This window comes from Ctenopharyngodon idella, chromosome 13 (assembly GCF_019924925.1).
Source record: "Ctenopharyngodon idella isolate HZGC_01 chromosome 13, HZGC01, whole genome shotgun sequence".
Taxonomy (NCBI): Eukaryota; Metazoa; Chordata; class Actinopteri; order Cypriniformes; family Xenocyprididae; genus Ctenopharyngodon; species Ctenopharyngodon idella.
The window spans coordinates 26307923-26330745 of NC_067232.1; the positions used below are offsets into that span (position 1 = coordinate 26307923).

Here is a 22823-nt window from a genome sequence, read left to right on the forward strand (position 1 = left end):
CACCTCATGTCAGAAATGCTTTCGGGCTCACAGCGCCACCCAGTGCTCGAGTTGTGGTTACTACATCTGAGAACACAATCACCAAAAAGTACAACAGATTTAAGATCTAAGGGACTTTTTGTGCTGGAAATAGTTAAAATAGGAAACTCAGAACTACATGTTGAAAAATAGAATAGAAATACATGTTGTTTAGGTAGTAACATTCTTTTGAAACAACACCAATGTCTATGGTAACATCCACAAACTATAAAACGACCATAAAAACTATGATTTAAACAACTTTACAGTTAAAATAATACAGGTTTTGACAAAAATAAAAAGTTATATAAAATGATAAACCTAAAAAATGATTATAAAAAGGTGAAAGGCAACGAGTTTGCAGGTATGATACTAATTCTCTGAAAAAAAGTCAGAATATCAGTTTTGCTTAGCCAGTAAATGTATCATGTTGTAAAGAAAATTAAAAAAAATAGTGATTAATCATATAGATTCTGAGATTTCACTCTGTACATTTGGAAAATCTCTGAGTTAAGGTTCTCATTTGCATATTCATAACTTTAATATTGATCAAATTAGCACAAAATGTGATGAGCACATGACCTGTTTTAATTACTGCTTGTGAAACATCATGACTGCAGTTAACATGTTTGCCATTAATGCTCAAACTAAACCGTGTGTGAGCGTTTAGCATATGAATAATTAATGAGGCCAGCACTTATTCGTTTATAATTCTAGCACTGCATGAATCAAGGTACATGCCATATATAATTTGTATAGTCTATTAAATAGGCTGTAAAGTCTTTAAGTCACATCTAATTTGTAGCCTGTGTGTTTTTTGAATACTTTACATTTTTAAACAACGTATTTTCACTTCACAGTAACATTACAACCCATTTTACAGACCCATTTGTACACCTAAAGCAATTTTCTTTTACAAATATAGTGCTGATGATGTATTTTTTCAGGCCAAAACCCAGAAACGAATTGCATTTTAGCACTTCTTGTTCCACTTTTCTTGGAAACAATGGGTTTTTTGGTTAAATGTCTGAAGTCCGTGGTGAACACACGCTCAAGATTTTCACATTTTATTCTACAACTTAAAACACATCAGTAAAACCTCCTTACTATTTTTAAAGCTTCTATTTGTCTTGAGAAAGGTGGTTGCTAACTACGGGGAAATGGGACTACAGATTAAACATCATCGAACAGATAAACTCATCTCACTATTCACTTTCACAGCCGCGTTGTGTTCATAATCTCGCTCTTAGTATAGTTCATTTAGTGCACACACACCAGGGTTGGAAATGAACAGGGGCTTGGAGCAAAAATGGCACCAAAATTAATAAAAATGATTCCAAAAACCAAGATATTATGCAAAAAAAAATTCTCCTTACAAGTTCTTGTTTTTAGTATTTATAAGCAATATCGCACAAGCAAAAGTGCTGTTTTTCTGAATATCAGCACATTTGCAAATGTGATATTGATTTTATACAAGTTAATAGGCTATTAGGTGATTTACATTTTAGACACAATATTTTCTGTTTTTCCTCTATTTTGCCAACGAAATATTGTGTGTCTTTGAGCAGCACAGTTTCAGTTTCGTTACTGAATAAATCAGCGATTTTTAATGAATCGTTCTAATGAATGATTCGACAATTGACTCTGTCCCTTCTGTTTTGTCCCTGAATGAATCAGCCATTTTGAACAAATCATTTGACTGAATGATTCAATGACTCACTTGTTAAGACAATGATTTGCCGCCACCTACTGGTGGTTTTAGTATCATTTCACTTTAGCTGAGGGACTGAGGGACAAAGTTTGAATGCTGTTTTTGTTTTTGGTTGTGATTATAGTTCTGGTTAAAGAGATAGAATGCGTTCATAAATAGACTATTAAGAGCGAAATATGAGATACAATTTTAAATATAACAGAGATAAACTAATTGCAGTTGCATTGCATACAATGTTTTTGTCTGTCTTTTTTTCCTCTGGGGTACGGGGGAGGGGCCTCTGACTGTTTATTTGAAACTGCACGCCATCGCCAACAACGCATGAAATGGGCACAAGATCGTCGAGATTGGACCATGGATGATTGGAAGAAAGTGGCCTGGTCTGACAAATCACGATTCCTGGTGCATCACGTCGAAGGCCAAGCGTGGATACGCCGATTACCAACAGAGGCTATGACACCTGGATGCAGTTAGGTGGACACAGGCCGTGGCTTTTTTTCTTGGGACATTTCAGGCCCCATTATCCCAATAGCACAATCCCTGACAGTTGTCAGGTATCTGAACATTGTTGCAGACCAAGTGCACCCATTCATGGCAACTGTGTTCCCTGCCGGTGATAGCCATTACCAACTGGATAATGCGCCATGCCACACTGCCAGAATCATCACGGAGTGGTTTGAGGAACATGGTGGTGAATTTCTGTTAATGCCTTGGCCTGACATGAACCCAATCAAACATTTGTGGTTCGACTTGAAAAAGCGTACATCACCGCCACCCCACAATGTTTGGGAACTGGAAGACCTGCTGTTGACATTATGGCATCAGATACCCCAGGAGACCTATCGCCACCTTGTCGAATCAATGCCTCGCCACATGGGTGCTGTTTTTTGGGCTAAAGGAGGTCCTACATGTCATCATATAGGTGGTCATAATGTAATGGCTCATCGGTGTATGCAGCATCAGTAAAGTGTATATTGAATTTGATCTTTTAATATCACTGTCTTACTACTTTAGTACTTAGTACAAACCTGGTAAAAATAACTGGCAGGCAATGGAGGAAAGCCTTGTTTTGCCCTCCAGGTGGGTGTTCCTATAAGAGTGTGATGTCATGGCATCTACTCTGACTAAGCACCCTTTTTCAGCCAATCAGAAAAACTTTCGGCATGTGACTCATGTTGTATGTTCGGGTTGGCTGGCGTGTTTGGAGGGCAGGTGAAAGCTATGGTATTTACGGCTCAAATAAACCTGTGTTATTTTAGTATTTTTGATGAAACCATGTGTTATCTCAAGTGCACTTACTTGTATGTAATGTCTCAGTTCCACAGGCACGGGCCGTCCAGCGCTCATGCTCTCAGTAAACCAGCTGACATTCAGCACGTGTTTGTCTTGCATCTCTCCGAATCCCTGCTCCTCCAGCCAGTTCCAGAGTTCCTGCGCTGCGTTTCCCTCAGACACGACGTGAGTCACGTTACCGCTGCGAATGCCAGACAGACAGCAGATATGCACCATTAGACACATGCAAGTGCACGTTCAAGAAGAAACCTTAGATTGTGTGCCACATGAGTAGCTGTTTGCAAAGCACCTTAATCCAGTTTCACATCTACTCCACAATTGATTGATTCTCACACACACATACCCACACTCTCTCGTTCTGCGTTTTTAATTTCTCTAGCGGTTGTCTGTGATCAGATTATACAGTGTGAAATCAAATCAGGTGGAGCTGCTTTAGGATGTGGATGTGACGTGTCTGATCAGAAGCACAAGTATAATGACAAACACACGGTCAGTCAGTGGAAGTCCTGAGCACCGAGCTTTCAGCACTCTGCTAAATTACTGTCTATCAAAGCAGTCAGCTAAATGAAATTACCCACATCGTACATCGCTTGCAATCAGCATACTGGGAAGTACAATAGCAGAACGGACTAGTGACTGCTGTGGATGTTTGAAATTAGCCAGAGACAGAGAGAGTTTGATGGTAAATCGACCGGAGACATGACCTGAGAGACTAATTTTCCCCTCATCAACAGGAAAATATGGAAAAAAAAAAAAACACAATCTTTTATTGTTTGACTATTATTATTTATATGCTATTATAGTATTTAGTAATATTTTGAATGAGCTTATTTATTTATATTTTGAGTTTTCATTATAATTTTAGTTAAAGTTTTTAGTATGTGATTTTTTATCTTTACTTTTGCTTTAATTATTTTTCATTTCAATTTTAGTAATTGAAATGAAAAACTTACTTATTTCACTTCATTGCCAAGGCAACATTTCTAATTTTTGTTTTTTTAAGTTTTTCATCTAATATTTATAATATATAATATAGTATATACTATATATTTATCTATACTATTTTTTTTTTTCAAGTTTATTTCAAATAAAGAAAACTTAGTCTTTTATATTGCTATTTAGCCTCAATTCATTCTTGTTTTAATTTTTAGTAATTGTAGTATGTCAACTCAAACTTATGTATTTCAATTAGAAATGTAATTTTCTCATTTTTATCCAAGTTTAAGTTTTTAATATATTTACATTTCATTTTCTCAGCTTGATTTCAGTTAATAAAAAGTTAAGTTTTAGCTTTTGTAACAATAACAACACCGATTTGACTAGAGAGCAGAGAAACGATACTTTAGCAGAGTCATAAAAACAAATGAGTCCAACATATTTAATGCTTTTTACAGTTTCTAAGGAAAATAATAGTGGTTATTTAAATATTTTCTATTGATAAAGTATGTTTAATTCATAAAATTTAACTAAAATTAAAAATGAATGAAAACAATATTTACAACTAAATCCATAAAATGATCCGATGATTGGAACCACTAAAAAGTTCTATACAATAAGCCCAACAGAATCCTTTAAGATTCTATATAGAACCTTTTCTTCTAAGAATGTATTCCATAACTTATTTGCAGTGTTGGGGAAAGTTTCTTTTAAAAGTAATGCATTTCATAATAACTCTTAATTTTTATGGAAAGTATTGCTTTGCATTACTTTTGTCTTACTTCTTCTCATCTGGGCTAGGCTTGCTTGTTTTTGTTGTTAAAAAACAAACAAAAAAAAGTTCTATTTTTGGTAAATGTAAAGGACTTCTCACACTAAAAGTGAAATGAATAAGCTTTAGACTGAAGAAGATACAAATTCACATCTGTACAGTAGGGGGTGCAGCTCAAACAAACCTTTCAGCTGTGCTGCCATTCTGGATTGCCGAAGAATAGGATGCAGAAGAAGAAAGTTCAACACTCTTACTTCAGCAACAGAAACGACAAAAAAAAAAAAAAAAAAAAAAAAATGAAACACAAATGTGATGTTTATCTAAAGTCATTTTTGCTTATTAGTATGGTTGAACTGGATCATCACAGGTCAGCATCAAAGACATTGGTTAATAAAGTAGGCCTTTATTTGTGTAATTTAACATTAAATTATTTTGCATTTCACTGTTTTTATTCATTTTGAGGAATCCTGAATCTGTTTTTGTACAAGTGAGATGAATAAACGCATACATTCAGTCTAGAACTACAATAACCAAAGTGTTCACACACAGCTCACACAACTCCACTGTACTTAAGGTGCGTTCACGCAATGTTGTAATTACAATTATAAGCTGGTAATGTTCTAAGAGCTTCTACTTGTACACGTGACCGTAGCAGACTGATAGTTTTGCCATAGAACGCATAATTGACCCAGAGCCGTTAAATATGTTTTTCAACGGCTCTGAATTGACCGTTTGCAAAGAACGGTAAGCCATGCTTTGTCCGATAAGCCATGCCGCTCTGGGCAACATACATTGCGGAGCAAAGAGGACACTGACAACGCGTCGACAGACAAGACAGAGGTTACTTTTGATATGAAATAGTATTTTTTAAAGAAATTTAAACAATAAATACCGTTTTGTGGCTCTTCAATGTGTTGTGACAGATCGCTGTAGCGCCTCAGTTCATGCGGCTCATGAACTGATTATCTCTTCCTACTAGTTAATTTATAGCATCAAATAAACATGAACGAACATAAGAAGGGATTTTGTTTCAACCGCGGAAAGACGTTTGTACACAACATTTTTCAAGTTCAACTCCACCGATGTTAATCTACTAACGTTAACTCACCTGACTGCTTTGTCGGACAAAATGGCGGATTTGGCGTTATGATTGGTTAGATCGCCTGTCAATCAAACTCCGCTTTTCACGGTCTATGATGACGCATCGTAATTTTTTTATATTTTCATTTTTTGAAAAAAATGTATGTTCATTTATAACACTGTACTTAATATTGTATTACCTTTTCATCAAATTACAAAAAAAAAAAAAAAAAAGTGAGTGTGTCTCTAATACAGCTGCTATGGGAGTGACGGTAAAGTTGACATCTTTCTCTCTTCTGACTGCCATTATCATATTTATTTTTTATTATATATATATATATATATATATATTTTTTTTATTTATTTATTTATTTATTTTTTGAAAGTTGTGTAAAAAATATATATTTAATGTATTCTCTCATTCACCGCCATAGACTTTTACCCAACTATGACGACTTCTGCTTCTGAGAAACCTGGAGATGTAAAAAGGGTCTATTACGACATGGCGTGAACGCAGCATTATTCCCAATTCCTCTCAACATGGAGACAGGAGAGCTGTCAGTCAATAAATGGGAAATCAAAGTAACTTTACTTATTTGAAAAAGTAATATTTTGATATTTTGTTGTAAATTTAAAAGTAATGCGTTACTTGGAAAAAGTAATCCGATTACGTAACTTGTAATGTGTTAACCCCAACACTGCTCATTTTTGACTCTGTTTTTATTCCTTCAAAGGACTTTCACAAGAAGCTCCCTGAGCAACCTCTGAGCAAGAACATTTTCCTCTTACATCAAACTCCACTGGAAGCAAATCACGGTTTGATTTATTAAACAGCTTCGTGGTTATCAATATAAAATAAGATGTGCATTATGAATGTTTTTACAGTTAATCTCCAGTCATGTGCAATGTCTCTCTGCCGTCTCTATCACGACATGCTTTCTGTGTAATACCCGGGGATTTTTTATAGGGCATTGTATTATCAGACTCTTACTGATATCAAATCCTCACTGGCTTATAAAATGTCAGTTTTCGGCTCATCACGATCTGTTTCCTGTGGTTGGCTGCAGACAGCAGTGCGCAGCCGTAGGCCGCTCAAGCTCAAGCTGCATTTCTGGGAATGGTGCCATCCCTCAGCTGGGTACGGCACGATACGCTACGGCAAACTGCTGGCTGCTGTTATGCCCGTCTACCCGAACAACTCCCACTGGTGCTCCTCCACCTGCACAAACTGGCAGCAACAGTCCTGGATCGCTTCTGACCAAGCAGCCATGAAGAGAAGAATAACAGACGACACTTCACACATGCAGCTTATTATATTACACTTTGATGCTGCATGAGTCATTTACGCTTTTGAATTCAGAATACACACTCAAAAGTTTGGAATTTTCAAACGTTTTTGAAAGTAGTATCACCAAAACTGCATTTATTTGATCAAAAAATACAGTAAAAATTGTAAAATATTATTACAATTTAAAATGTGAATGTATAGTAAAATGTAATTTATTCCTGTGATCAAAGCAGAATTTTCAGCATCATTACTCCAGTCTTCAGTGTCACATGATCCTTCAGAAATCATTCTAATATGCTGATTTGCTGCTCTAGAAACATTTATGATAATTTGATTAATAGAAAATTCAGAAGGACAGCATTTTTCAGTAAATAAATGCAGCTCTGGTGACTATAAGAGTCATTTCTTTCAAAAACTTTTAAAAATCTAAAATATTCCAAACTTTTGCCCGATAGTAAGTTAGTCTATACTTGTACTTTTTGGTTCTTTCTTTGAGTGACTGATTAATTCTGTTAAATCAATAGTTACCGAGCTGCACCATGAGGTTTTAATAGACGGTTTCTGTGCTATTATTACAACATCATTTTCTACAGAACCTTCTGTCTAGAAACTCATGGAGACACCAGCTGCCCTACTCATTATCACTGTGATGTGCATAGAAATTGTATGCAAATTAAAATGTTACACAGTGAAAAATAGATCTTTTAACTGTTTGCCAGAGAGATGTACATCACTCACTGTCTTTAAATGGGGAAAATATCTCTACTGGGATATGAATGACTGGGATTTAAAGAGGGAAAAAAAACACAGAAAGTGCCTACGACTGTTTTTACTCTTGGTTCATGGTTCATTGATTTTACTTGCACAATCACGGTGAATTTGTTTCGTCACGGTGAGATGCTTTTAATGCATTTGTCACTTTACATACGCACACACAGAACGACACCAACGTGTGTCTGCCATTAATGCACTGCACGAGATACTTTGCAAATAATTTTTTATATTGCATTGCAATGAATACTAATTGAATCAATCAGCTATAAGAAATGACATTAGCGCCATCAGTGTTAGGCCGGATTGAATTCACAGATGGTTTGAATTCCACACAACCTTTTCCAAGCTTATTTGGATGTGGTTTCTTTGGACAACTGCTTTTACAGCATCCAAACAAACAAAAGTCTTGGGCTTGCATCATAAACTCTAGTGTGACAGAATTCTGATTTATTTATAAACTGAGAAGCGAGTTGTAATCATCCGCATTCCAAGTTCTGTTCATGTGAAAAATGAACTGTTAGTTTAGAGCTTAACTGAGCTGCAATGCTAGACTCTGAAGAATGAATCTTCTTATACTATGCCCTAAAAGTATGTACTGTTTTAGTGAAGAAAAAGTAAATACTTTTGAGTGTGTACCAGAATAGTAGGCACACTTTGGGACAAACTACTTTGTCATAATTGCATCTTTTCCGCTCTGTTGCTTTAAACTGCCCTGTCAATTATCTTGTCACAGTTTAAATCCTCCACATTCAATTTAAGAGAGAAATGAAGATTGTGGATCTTTCATGTGAAGAATTCTCCTCATGTTTGCATAATGATGCATTTAAAAGTTAATGAACAAATGGGTCTTTATAAAAGTTCACAATGCTGTTGCAGATGAAATATAATGTGGATAACATTGAATAAATATCTTTTTGTCAGGTTAGATACTGACTATTAGTCACTCAAACGCATTTATCTAAACCTCTCTACTAAACCGTCGGTCTTGCACATCCGCCATGTTTGAACTTCAAACGATATCGAAGAACGAACTGATGTGACATCATTTCGAACAAAATCAGGCCGAAACGAAGTTCGTTTTGGAAGTTCGAAACAGCTTCAGCTAGTAAACACCTTCGTACTGCTCTTGGTCCGTGGCCATTATGTAAAGTAGGTGTGCGCTGAGGCTCCGCGTGGAAAATCTTTTCCCGTTTATTTCTCCTCACGAGTCCGTGGAAGTCAGACGACCGCGTGTAAAAACATGAACAGTGCCGAATTACAGAGCTCGTGTAAACACACATTTCTACGTTGTTATGATCAGTTGCTTTTCTAATTCTTTATTAAAATGCTTGCTAGTTTCTCAATTTTGTTGTGTGTTTATTTTGTTATTGAGAGTAAAGCGCACATTTACATATTCATCTAAAGCACTGGGTATACTTCGTTTTTTACGCGTACGCTAGTGTACGCGCACAGCCGAATGCACAGCCTTGGAAAGTATACTTCACTTGACTTGTGCGCGTACACAGGCGTTCGACACATGTGCAGTACTCTTCTGATGATGAAATTTGCATCACGCGCACTCTACGCTGACCCTCGCGAACGCATAAAAAGTGAACTACACTTTGGACTTAACAGTCACTCTCAGAAGTGTGGGCGGCGTCAGATGTTCGATAACAGTATATCGCTGCTCACGTATTTCGAACTTCGTTTTACCCATAAGCGAAGAACGAAAAAGCCTTAACACTTTTCATTCATGTTTGTAGTTCTACTCGGATCCTCATCCAACACACAATACACAAAATGCGCCGTTAGAGTGTGCACGGATCTGCACTTCGGATTCTAACTGGAAAAGTAGACCATCCGGGTATCTTTGGAATACTCATTTCAACATACTACGAATTGGGACACTCTAATTCTAATTTCGAATACTATTTAGGATGGATAGTATGCGAATTGGGATGCAGCAAGCGTCTCACCTCATGCACTCGGTCGTGTTTTCTCCCTGTTGAAAAAACAGCATATGCTGGTTAGGTATGTTTTGAAGCATGGCAGCTGGTTTGAGCTGGTTAAGTGCTGGACCAGCTCATGACCAACTAAGGACCAGCATAAACCAGCTCAAACCAGCTGCCATGCTTCAAAACATACCTAACCAGCATATGCTGTTTTTTTCAACAGGGCTGTGCGACGTACCTGAGAGCGTCGTCCACGCAGAACCCCTTTGATCTGGCCAGATTAGAGAGAAAATTCCTCCTGCTTTTTCCCATCCTCCTCTCCACCAGGTACACCTTCACATCCCCGAACTTCACCTCCTCGCGACCCTGATTGAAGGCGACTTCGGGCCGCCGACGCTTTCGAGTAGGAAGAGCTGTGGAAAACATCTCTGCACCAGGGCCTAAGGCTTCTGTCGCTGTGTTTCATCAGTTGCATTGGGTGATGTCTTATTTTTCTTTTGAAAGACAAAACTGGCAGTTGGTGTGGCGTGTTTGTTTATGGTTTGGCAAAGAAGAGTCTTACAGGTGCTTTTGATTTGGCACTCGTGCTGATAGGGCACTGCCAAAACTACCACTAACAGATGGATGGAGAACACTGGGTCACGGGGACGAGAAAAAGGAAAAAATAACATCAGCACTGAGGGAAAACTTGAATAAATACAACTGAGGACATTTTCACAAACTCACTGGTATTACAATGACACCACAGCCCTATTTACCACATAATCACACATATTAATGGCTGATTCTTTAATTAGGGCCTCTACGAATTTATACAATTAAAAAGAAATGAATTGTTTCTGAATAAAAATCTTGGTTTGGTTTCTAAAGGACATCTATCAAAGCCAATCTCATCTTGGATAATATTTAAAGAGTTCACAGAAATGAACATTTCTCTCATCATTCACTCACCCTCATGTTGTTCCAAACCTGCATGTCTTTCTTTTTTTCTGTGAACACAAAAGATATTTTGAAGAACGTTGGAAACCAAACAACATTAGAGCTCATTGACTTCCATTAGCCTATATGGACAAACAAAAACACTGAGAAAATATCTTCTTTTGTGTTCAGTCAGTTTTGGAATGACACAAAGGCAAATTCATGATGATAATGACTGCATTATTTAAAGTAATTCTACATTAAAAACTACATTTTCATTTCTGAGAAAAACAGAAATGAAAAAATTAATATTACCTTAAATGGTTTTGATTTATATGACAATAGTGTTTAATCAGTTATAAGGGACCTATAATGCCCCTTAAGGGAGATTTTCAAAACAGAGCGCTCACACTTATATATATATGCTGAATACGGTAATGCCACTCTGCGATGTGGAAAACAAACAAGCTTTAGTTTGCAAACCAAACACTCAGTCTAATGAGCGCAACTTCTGCTGCGACACAATGCATTTAAACTTCATTCACTTATCTAACACCCTACATGTCTTATCCATTCAAAGTTGAGTCGGTACACAGCAAAATTTACTGATTGTCTAACATTAAAGGGGACCTATTATGCCCCTTTTCACAAAATGTAATATAAGTCTCTGGAGTCCCCAGAATGTGTCTGTGAAGTTTCAGCTCAAAATACCCCACAGATCATTTATTATAGCTTGTCAAATTTGCCCCTATTTGGGTGTGAGCAAAAACTTGCTGTTTTTTGTGTGTGTCCCTTTAAATGCAAATAAGCTGCTGCTCCCGGCCCCCTTTCCAGAAGAAGGCGGAGCTTTAACAGCTCGTGCTTCAGATGCTCAACAACAACAAAGCTGGAGAATCTCACGCAGCCAAAATGAGGATTGTCAGTAACGGTGTTCCATATAAATATCAACATCTGCACCAAATTGCATACTTTTCCTCCTCAAGTATGAGCTCCATATTCTCACTTCCATAAAAGCCTGATGTATGAAATATAATACAAAAAAAATGTGTGTGTGTATATAGTCTAAAGATTCAATAAACTGTTCCATTTCCTGACTATTATTTTATGTCAGGCTTCACAGGCTTAAAACAGAATACAGAAAAGTTCCCCTAATTGAAGATTGAATACTGCAAACTCATCCTCTTCTATAACACAATGGGATGTGGGCAATATTAGCCTAAATACCAAAGAAAAAAAAAAATGCATGGATGCAAACATTACAAATCCTCTAGAAATAGTTCAAAACAAGCACCTTTGGCATACTATACTTTATGGTCGATAGTATATAGAAACCACTGTCTAATAAATGGCTTTGGCTATTGCAATAATCCCAGATTATCACCAGTAAATAATGTCTATATGGACGTTGCTTTGTGCTCAGGCGTATCATACTGGAATAGAGAAACACTTTCCGTAAACTGTTGCAACAAAGCTGAAAGCACACAGTTCCCTAGAACGTCATTACATGCATTTCAGTTTGTCCTGAGTGAAATCACTGAAACCTGTTAATTAGAGTCTGTGCATGCTTTTGGCCATTTAATGCATTTTCAACATCATTTGGGATGCATCTGTCCTACTTTGGCACATCATACAAGTATGTAGTGTGCATATTGGGATTCATTCCTTGTTTGCAGCCACAATTTCTTTAAAAAGCATGGTAAAATAGAAAATATGTAATAAATAAAAGTGCTTACATGAGTGTGTTTCAGTGCAGGTGCATCATAGTGAACCTTACCTTGTTTTTCTTGTTGCATCCCAGAAGTCCAGCATCCTTTTAATTTCTCCACCAAGTTGTCATGGGATTTGGCTGGACTGGTCACAGTGATCAACCTCTACAGCTGTCCAGTAACGTCCAGCAGTTTCCTCACAGACGTGGCACATATGTAGTACAGACCACCATCCTGTTCCTACCGCACCACCATCTGCCTGAGCGAGCTAATGAGCATACCTGCTAAGAAGAAACCCTTCATTAGTTGCTGAATGGACGTGAAGTACCATATGTGTAGATGAACTGGTCATTGAGGGCTTTTTAGATCTTTATTATGCCTCTTCTTTACAGAAGAACTCACACTGTTTCCCTCAGCGCATCATTCACTTCCTACTGCTTCTTTTATTTATGCTTTGTTGATTTTTTCCCCAGTTTTTATTTTGCTCATCTTTTCTTCATCTCTGTTATTCTTGGTGGTGCTTTCTAATGCGAGCTTTTCACCTCGTGAATGCTAAAACAGGTGCACAGCTCTGGTTTGGGTCTCACATCTAGAGACCTGTTTTATCATTGAGAATTATCACTCTTTCAACTTGATCCAGTAGAAAACATACCAGCAAAACTACAGCAACCAAACAAAACACCCCAGTAACAGCACAACCACAGACTGCAACAGTTGAGTTCTGGAAGTAAAAATCCCATTTATTTTCTACATAGTAGAATTAATTTTGTACAATAACAAACCTTTACAGACAGACCTACTGTGAGCTACAAGGTTGGTTAAAAGCAGAATTGCGGGTGAAAAACTACATTTCCTATGATTCTGCAGAGAAATATCTAAATCTTCACCGGTAACACTTTATTTTAGGGTCTTTTAACTAGTTGCTTGTTAGCATGCATATTAATAGTATATTGGTTATTTATTAGTACTTATTAAGCACATATTAATGCCTTATTCTGCATGACCTTATTCTACATCCTACCCAATACCTAAACTTGACAACTACCTTATTAACTGTTAATAAGCAGTAAATTAGGTGTTTATTGAGGAAAAAGTCATAGTTAATAGTTTATATGTGTTCCCTATACTAAAGTGTTACCTATTCACCAAATAATCCAAAAAAATTCGCTTTTGCGCATACTCTGAATAGGGAGCGGCAGTGACCGTTATCCAACTGAATTAAATGTTTTTTATTTCTATAAAAAGCAAAACGACAGTGGAGGTGTAATGTAAACATAGCAGTGGCATATTCTAAGCAAATTTCACCCTCACACTCCGTCATGGCAATATCACGAGACAGCTTTTCACCTTGACGAGAAACCTCGAAATCTCATGGCACGAGATCTCATCACACCCCTAATATATATGCAGTAAAATCGATTAATCATGATTAATTGCATCCAACATAAAAAACTGTAAAATATATAGATTAGAGATGTTTCAGAAGGAAACACGATGCATTAAGAGCCGGGGGGTGAAAACTTTTGAACAGGATGAAGATGTCCAAATTTTTCTTATTTTGCTTGAATATCATTTTTTTTTTTTCATTTAGTACTGCCCTTCGGAAGCAACAGAAAATACTTGCATGTTTCCCGGAAGACAAATTAAATACAATTTACCTTGATCTTCAAATTTCTAAAGTTTTCACCCCCCATCTATTAATGCATCATGTTTTTTTCTGGAGCATCAGTGAATGTTTGAACCTTTTTTAATAGTTGTGTTTGAGTCCCTCAGTTGTCCTCAGTGTGAAAAGACGGATCTCAAAATCATTCAGTCACTGCTGTAAAGGGTTCAAATATGCAAAAAATGCTGGAAAACTGAAGAATCTGCAGGACCTGGAGATTTTTTCTGAAGAACAGAGCTCAGTTTAACTGCTCAGAATAAACAAGAGACTCATGAACAACCATCACAAAACAAAAAAAAACAGTCGTAGATCATCCAGGTAACCACACACAGTATTAAGAATCAATGGTTCACATACTTATGAATGGGGTTATTTTAATAAATTCAGCTATTTTTTTGTCTTATAGATTATATGTAAACATCTTTTATGTAAAATATCTTACTCAGGACAATACTAAATAAAAAATAACATGCATTTTGTATTATCTCCCTTATTTTGTTAAAATTATTAACATTTTCACAGATTCTGCAAGTGGTTCACATACTTTTTCTTGCAACTGTATATGTGTGTGTATTAAACACGATTAATTGTATTTAACATAAAGGTTTGTGTATATGTATGTATGTATGTATGTATGTGCGTGTGTGTGTGTGTGTGTGTGTGTGTGTATATATATATATATATATATATATATATATACATATATATATATACACACACACACACACACACATATACATATATAGACATACAGACATATATATTACAAACTTTTGTAATGATGAATCATGATTAATTGATTTTACAGCACTATGTGTATGTGTATTATATGTAAATTATATCATAGCTGGCTGGTTTGGATCATGGTTCATAACTTTGTCAAAATGCATTAGTAAACAAAGCATTGCCCTGCCAACGACCCTCATTCTAGCCACCATACAGCAATGTGCTAAAAAACACTCAGAATACTTTTTAATCACCTAGCATCCCTCTAGCAACAATCCAGAACAACCTAGAAACTGCACAGCAGCAAACTAAAAACCACTGATCAAGCCTTAGCAACCTCATACTGCAAAAAGTTACTCTGAACACAAAAACCACTCACATATTCTTCAAAGAAGGCTCTTCATGTCTTATTTTCTTTGTGGAACTGCAGCATTAAAACTGGGTTAAATGTGCCATCGAAAGTAGTAAAACATATCTAGGATAGGCCTGGTATCACATTAACCGTGTTTTTCCTCTTTACCATAGTCATTGTTTGCCATTAAACTGATTCATATCCAATAGATTACACGCATATAAACACTCACATCTAAATAACGTGCGATCACAGAACCGCCTCTCTCTCTCGACAGGAACCCTTTAATTGGACCAAAAGAGAACTACAGCAATGAGAGAGATCTTGTGCACAGAATCAGTACGGGTCATTTTCTCATAACCTCAGGAAAAGAGCTCCACGAGGTCTCTGTGTGTGTGTCTTTGACAATGATGCTACGACTCTCATTAACTTGATGCCGGAGGTTAACTGGAGTCACACTGTAGCTTTTGTGTAATCGTAAAGCCACTTCCTCTCAATTCTTCATGTCAGTGCGGGTTTGGATCAGGTCCAGAATTTTTAAAAAAAAACGCAGGCCGGTGAAAAATGGTCCGCGCCTGAGCACCTGCAGAACAGAAGAGGGGAGACGGTTCCAGGAACAACCATATTAACAATAACTGCTATTCATTTTGTATAAAAACACTGCATCATAATGTCTAATGCATCTCAACATTATGAAGTGGCTCTTACGGTTATAATGCGAGTCATTATTTATGATTAATAGTGCAATAATTCTTTCTTGTAAACATAATACACAATACATCACAAAAATATTGTTACCTGCATGAGGGAGTTTGTGATGCAGCTGACGGTCACAATATTTCCAAATAACCATATCCTCAACGGCTGAATTGCACTAAAACGTGATATTCATACAGTTTGCACATTTTAAAACACCATTTATGATTACAGTTTTACACTTGTAAATATTTAAAGGGGTGATTATGATTTGACTTTTTTAACTTTAGTTAGTGTGTAATGTTGCTGTTTGAACATAAACAACATCTGCAAAGTTACAACACTCAAAGTTCAATGCAAAGAGAGTTATTTTCTTTTACAGAAATCACTTTTTAAGGACTATACAACAAACGGCTGGTAGGGACTTCTTCCCAGGTTGGTGACATCACAAACCCCAAAATTTACATAAACCCCGCCCCCAAGAACACGCAACAAAGGGGGTGAGGCCATGTTGGGCTGCTTTAGAGAAGAGGAAGAGTTGTTGTAGTAGAGTGTTGTTGCCGTCATTTTACGCCGGACTGCTTCACAAACGAGGGTCAATTCAACGCTGGATTTGCACAAAAGATTAACATGACGGCACATGCTAGTCGATGAGATGAATCAACTCCACAGCAACTACATAAATTTATCCACTAACCATTCAGAAACGTCTAAAAGTTGTAACTTCTTCCTGAGTCTCTCCATCAGTGTCGACTCCGGTTTGAACAATGTAAGGCTGAACACCGTTACTGACAATCCTCATTTTGGCTGCGTGAGATTCTCCAGCTTTGTTGTTGTTGAGCAACCGAAGCGCAAGCTGTTAAAGCTCCGCCCTCTTCTGGAAAGTGGGCTGGGAGCAGCAGCTCATTTGCATTTAAAGGGACACACACAAAAACGGCATGTTCTTGCTCACACCCAAATAGGGGCAAATTTGAAGGTATGATAAATGATCTGTGGGGTATTTTGAGCTGAAACATCACAGACACATTCTGGGGACACCAGAGACTTATATTACCTCTTGTGAAAAGGGACATAAACATTAATTTTACAAATTAATGTTACATTTGCATTTGCAAATAGTAAAACACTTAAGGCTTAAAATACATTATATATAAAAGCAGAACATTTTAATAGCATTTATGATATTGCATGCTATACAAGAGTGTAGTATTTCTAAATAATAGCCTATATGATTATGATAGCTTAAAACAGGGTTTGGTTTTATGAAGGTAAATGTAAGACTTTAAAGACTGTTTTAAGACCAAGTAAAGAAAATGTAAGGAATAAATTGAAGGGAACTCAATGTTCTCAAGATGTAAATGTCTGAACAGAAACACAATGAGTTGTCTTAGCAACACTTCAGAGTTTGACAATACAATTTCCAACAGATATCCATTACTTTTTAATACATTTTACAAAAAAAAAAAAGCTCTGCTCCAACCATTAGAATATGGAAATAACTTTTATGGTACCTTCTGATCAGACTGCAAAAAAAGTGATGTTGTTCCTCAGTATCTTGTTTTCTAGTGCAGATGTCTAAAGATTCTAAAATCAATTTACTGGAGACGCAAATTGGCAAAATATGAAGTCCTGTGAAATTGATCAAAATGAAGCGAGCTCATGATTAAACAAATATCTGCCAATGGGCTCATAAAGATCAACTTAATTCTAAGAAAAGTTTTCATAACTCATTCACAGATATTTGTTCTTGTTTTAATTTTTCAAGACTTCATTTATTTGCATCTCAAGTTGATTTAAAGGTATTTAAATATTTCTATAGGAAAACAGAACAAACATACCGAGGAAGATAATCCTTTTTTTGCAATGCATGCAACATTTAATCCTATGACTTTATGCATTTAAGACTTTCTGCTTTGACCTTTTGAAGGCCTTATTTTGTAAGGGCAAATGAAAACTTTTTAAGTACCACAGAAAACTTTCCACGAGTCATTCTTTAGATGCAGCAAGTTATTTGCGCTTACTTTATCTCACCGTTGTGAAACCTATTTATAAGCAGACGTGTTCTTTTGTCAGTGCATCTTCATAAACAGCACTTGAAACTGACCTGTCTGATACTTTGTGTTGCGGCACATCTTCTGCGTTTGGAGACACGTTTGCTAACATTCGATTCTGAATGAGTTTGATAGCGTGCTGTACGGCTAACGTGGCTAAAGCTACACACTGTCGGAGAGACTCAATAAGAATGAAGATAAGTTTACGAATTATACAGACGGCAAGTGTTTTAGAGTTAAAAATGAAAATAACGACATGGCTCTGGTCTCTGTGAATACAGTAAGAAATAATGGAAACTTTAGCCACATTTAACAATACATTAGCAATGTGCTAACGAAACAATCAGAAAGACAATTTGCAAACACCATGTATATATATAAAATTGGATCATGAACAGTTGGTATCGATCCATCTTTGAGAATCAACTTCTGTGTTTTACTGAACCTCGTGTGCAGTCTCACATAGCAGTATATGAATTTATTTGGACACATTCCCTTCATAAATAAAATTACACCACTGCGTCCTAAGTGGCTCAGATGCCAGGAGTTTATGGAGACTAGTTTATGTTTACTATTATAGCCATTAACAGATCAGTGATAATGTTTACATAGCTGAGACAAATCACAAGCTCAAGGGTCGTTCCTGCAGAGTTTTGCTCTGACCCAACTCACCTTCCTTCATGTAGCTTTAGTAATCCTGCAGACATTCAAGTGTGTTTGATTAGGGTTGTAGTAGCTAAACTGTGCAGGACAGTCAGCTGCACTCCAGGACGAGTGTTACTGGTACACCGGCGCTGTGGGTGGAAACATACAGATTAAGGGGTGATAATATTATAATAAAATCACTTTCCTACGTCACAAGCGGAGCGAAATCTGAACGGCTCGTTTTTTCACATGCTTTCAGAGAAAGGCTTACCAAAACAAAGTTACTGGGTTGTCCTTTCTCATGTTTTCTGCAAGACCCGATTATAGCACTTAAACATGGAAGTGCTATATTTTCATGATATCTCCCCTTTAAAGCTGAATCAACAATCATTTTAGAATTGGAAATTGTCAGGTTAACAGAACAGAGATATATTTCCCTCTCATTTAGACAACACTGAAGCTTATTGATTGAGAAACATTTCAGAAAACAGAAACTTGTGTGTTCTGTGGTCTGACCATCACTGGGGTCAGCAAAAATCATTTGAAAACTGTGGGAACAAAATACACATCATAATTTCAAAGTAATATTCTTCACTATTTTTATTATTTGTAGATAATGCAATGCCAAATATCTTCTGATCACATAATACGGTTTACTAGGTGATTTTGCAACTATTTTAAAGGAGGGGTATAACGCTATTTCATGCATTCTGACTTATTTACACTGTTAAAGAGTTTGATTCTCATGCTAAACATGGCCAAAGTTTCAAAACACGAGTTGGACGTATGACGTATGAGTATTTCTGTGCCAAAAATACTCTTATATAACCTTGCTTCCTAAAGAACCCAGCGTTAAGAGGTGCTGAGAGTTTTGTGCTCATGCATTACATTGATGCGCTCTCGATATTTGTTATTAAAATAACCATAGAAACTGATAGTTGCAATCGCGTTTTTATTGGTTAAAATGAATGGAGAATATCTTGTGTTTTTCCGTGGCTATTCAAGCCCTCGGTATCGGCGCTCATGGTTTCATAAACAAGGCCCAGTTCTACACTGGATTAACAGATCATTTGAAACTGAAAGATGGAGCGGTCACAGCGGTAATGATCCTGGTCATGAGTCGGAACCACAGGTGGTGCGTAAAACTGCTTCAAATGTCTGTTTTGTTGGCAGTAGGTGTCTAAGTGCATATAATGTAAACAACACTAACGTAGTGAATTCATAAATTCATTATTCATCATTCACTATACGCTATATTCATTATAGTGATTCAGAAGCTATCCAAGGATAATGTGATGGTGTATTGTGTGTGTTTAAATACAGTTTAGCTGACCATTGATAGCTTGCAGACGATTGCTACGCAAAAGCTGCGCATGCTCGTCACTCTTTAGCTCCGCTCACACGGCACGCCTCCAGGCGCTTGGCTCGGAAAGATTCGGTACAGCATTTGTATCTTTTATAAATATGATAAAACTAAAGACTTTTCGGAGATATGAAGGATGCACTACTACTCTATAGGTACTATACTCCCTCTTTAAAAGGAAATGAGAGATGTTATAAAAAGCATGCAACCACATGCAAACAAATGAACTTGCTTCCTGTTAAAAATCCCACCTAAAAATATATTTCTAATGCACAACAACCTATCATTGTTCTCCATTACGTACTATGTCTACTGCATGTGTACAAGCTATAGGAGAGACTGGGGCTAGTTGTCAAGCTTTGTGTTAAAGGCACAATATGTAAGATTTTTTTATTAAAATATCCAAAAACCACTAAAACAGCGTTTTGATGACTTGTGTACTTACATTATCCCAGATGTTTCCAAGAATGTTTAAATTCAGAGAAATAAGCAATTTTAACCAGGACACGGATCGTGTCCATGCATCGCTTATCAATGGCATCATACCTGCGTTACCCTCGATTTCCGTTTTTATTTTGTAAAAACCATGGAAACACCAAAGACGCTTTGAAGGGGGGTTATCACACACAGTTTCTGCCAATCTCATGTTAATCTTGAGTACATATACAATACATATACAAAATATATATAAAAACCATAAAATAGTACAAAAATAAGAAATAAATCGTATAAAATTAAATTAAAAACAATGAAAATCGGACAATATCAATATTTTAAACAAGAACAAAAAAAAAATATGATAATTCATGGCAGTTTTAAGGTGTTTTGAGAACCTCTGTGAGAAACAACCATGCATGTAACCAATCATAGTTAGTCACGTAGTAGTTCCGGTCTAACATATGGTGAAAATGTGTTCTCAGTTTAATCTTTCATTTCCCTTTCTGTTTGTGCAAACTGAATTTTCCCACATAGAGCAGGACATTACTTTAAAAAGCAGAACGTTAACACTTTATTAGCACTTTATTGTGGGCTTATAATTACACGAGAAGCTAAAGAGAGTGCTTGTGGCTTTGCATTACTTGCACGAATGAATTTGTCGCCACAGAGAGAAGTGTGAGAAAGCCATGTCCTGTAGGGTCAGTTACCATCACTGACAACAAGAGGAACTTCCCACATTGCATAAACGCCCCTCATACTGGCGTAAAGCCTCTCCTAGATGTTAGTTATGATCTGAGCTGATTCAGACGGGTTTAACTGACCAGGATGAGTTTACCAACCAGGGAGCAATGTGAAGGATGGAGTCCGGCGCAGGTGGCCGGCTTTCTGATTCAGGTGAGCATTTTTAAATTCAGTTCAGCTATGTGTTAACTAGACATGCAGGCAAAGCCATTTTATGCTTTTCAACTATTTTTGTTGTTTTATCTAGTGCAAAAAAGGATGAAGTGATGTTTATTCATGAATATGTAAATGAACTGAAGCTTAATTGTGTTGTTCACAGAACAACATGAGAGACTGTGCAGATGCAGTACAACGAAACAGGATTGATGGCTGTCGGTTTCTGGTAGGTTCCCTTTCTTGGTCAAATGTTCACTTTTGGTCAATACTGTTACTTTGCAGATGACATATTTAGCTAAATCTTAAATCGGTGTTCTCATCATTAACATTTGATTCCACTAACCAAGTCCACTAATCATATATTTTAGATACAATCAGTGCTTTTAAAACTCTTTCATATGGGGAAGTGAGCAATGTATAATGATGAGCGGAGTTAGTATGACTCAGATATCGTGCTGTGGCTTCTATAATGGATGTGCACTGATGCAGGTATTAGATGCGGTATTTAACGTGGTCTGAGAAAACAGATGATGTGCTGAAACTGGAAACAGTTTTGGGGGAGATTGACTGAAGAACTGTTTGGAAACAGTCATTATATTTGCAGTTCTGTTTGATGAAACAGAAATTACACATTATTAATATGACACATTTACAAAGATACCGGATATTCAATGAGAGAAAAAAAAACGAAGGAATGGAATCACATACATACCGACCCAAATGATGTTATCAGTCCAACTTGAATTTATGAAGCTCCTCCTTGAGCACCGCACTGTAAAAAATATATCCATAAAATAACGGAAAAGGTACTGGCAGCTCTTTACCTGGACATGATCCAGTAATTTTACGGACATTTCCGTTAACCCTAAAACACAACTCAATGAAGTGCAAAATTCTAAATATTGGTAAAACACCTGTAAAAAATAAATACAGAAAATTCCGTTAAATAGTACATTGTGCCCTATTTTTACCTATTTTTTTTGAGTGCGTATATATTCCAAATGAACTCGATTCAGCCCGAATCTATGAAAATCAGTTAAATCCAAATTATGTGTGGGTATCAATGTTTGTTGGATTGTGTGTCGAAGGCATGTGTATAGTGTTGTCACGGTACCAAAATTCCATTAGTCGGTACCAATACCATAAAAATTTTACGGTTCTCGCTACCAATTTCGGTACCACAGCAAAATCTGTTGGAACTATTTAACTATTTTATATAGCCTATTTTAAAAACATTAAATATGATGGTAATCATACATATAACTATTTGGAGCGTGTGTGTATGTTTGTGTGTGTGTAGGCTATATATACCTCAATGAAATAAATTTTGAAATATAAAAAATTAATGCTCAAACATCCATTTTGTAACAGACGTGCGTTTTTATTTTAGCTATTCCATCAATGAAACGACACTACAGCCTGTAAAACTATGAAATAAATATCAGTAAATAATAGTAACCTAAATAATAAGAAAGTTAAATATTATTTATAAAAAATAAAAAAAAAACATTCGTTTTTTATTTCCACACAAAGATGCGTCATATTTGCGCTTTGAGAGGGATGTG

The 22823-nt window shown here is 36.5% G+C and overlaps 2 protein-coding genes across 10 annotated transcripts in view; one reads left to right on the plus strand and one right to left on the minus strand.

The window, feature by feature from the left end:
• dntt (deoxynucleotidyltransferase, terminal) overlaps positions 1–12704 on the minus strand; it is a 132348-nt gene extending 119644 nt beyond the window's left edge. The window contains exons 1-4 of one of the 2 annotated variants that reach the window (XM_051918090.1): positions 12496–12704; positions 10755–10792; positions 10042–10437; positions 3029–3203 (exon numbers count right to left, since the gene is read on the minus strand). In XM_051918090.1, coding sequence (XP_051774050.1) covers positions 3029–3203; positions 10042–10229 — 363 coding nt within the window. In that variant the 5' untranslated portion in view covers positions 10230–10437; positions 10755–10792; positions 12496–12704. Of the gene's footprint in view, positions 1–3028; positions 3204–10041; positions 10478–10754; positions 10793–12495 lie in introns of those variants that run through there. The other variant, XM_051918091.1, reaches the window with a different exon arrangement.
• Positions 12705–20911: 8207 nt separating this feature from the next.
• The window catches only part of blnk (B cell linker), a 29155-nt gene continuing 27243 nt past the window's right edge, over positions 20912–22823 (plus strand). For 2 of the 8 annotated variants that reach the window (XM_051916850.1, XM_051916854.1), the window contains exon 1: positions 21422–21484. Coding sequence is in view for 6 of the 8 variants with exons in the window: in XM_051916856.1 (XP_051772816.1) it covers positions 21187–21255; positions 21422–21484 (132 nt within the window). In the remaining 2 variants the exon portion in view is untranslated. Of the gene's footprint in view, positions 21256–21421; positions 21485–22823 lie in introns of those variants that run through there. The other 6 variants (XM_051916856.1, XM_051916845.1, XM_051916844.1 and 3 more) reach the window with 6 other exon arrangements.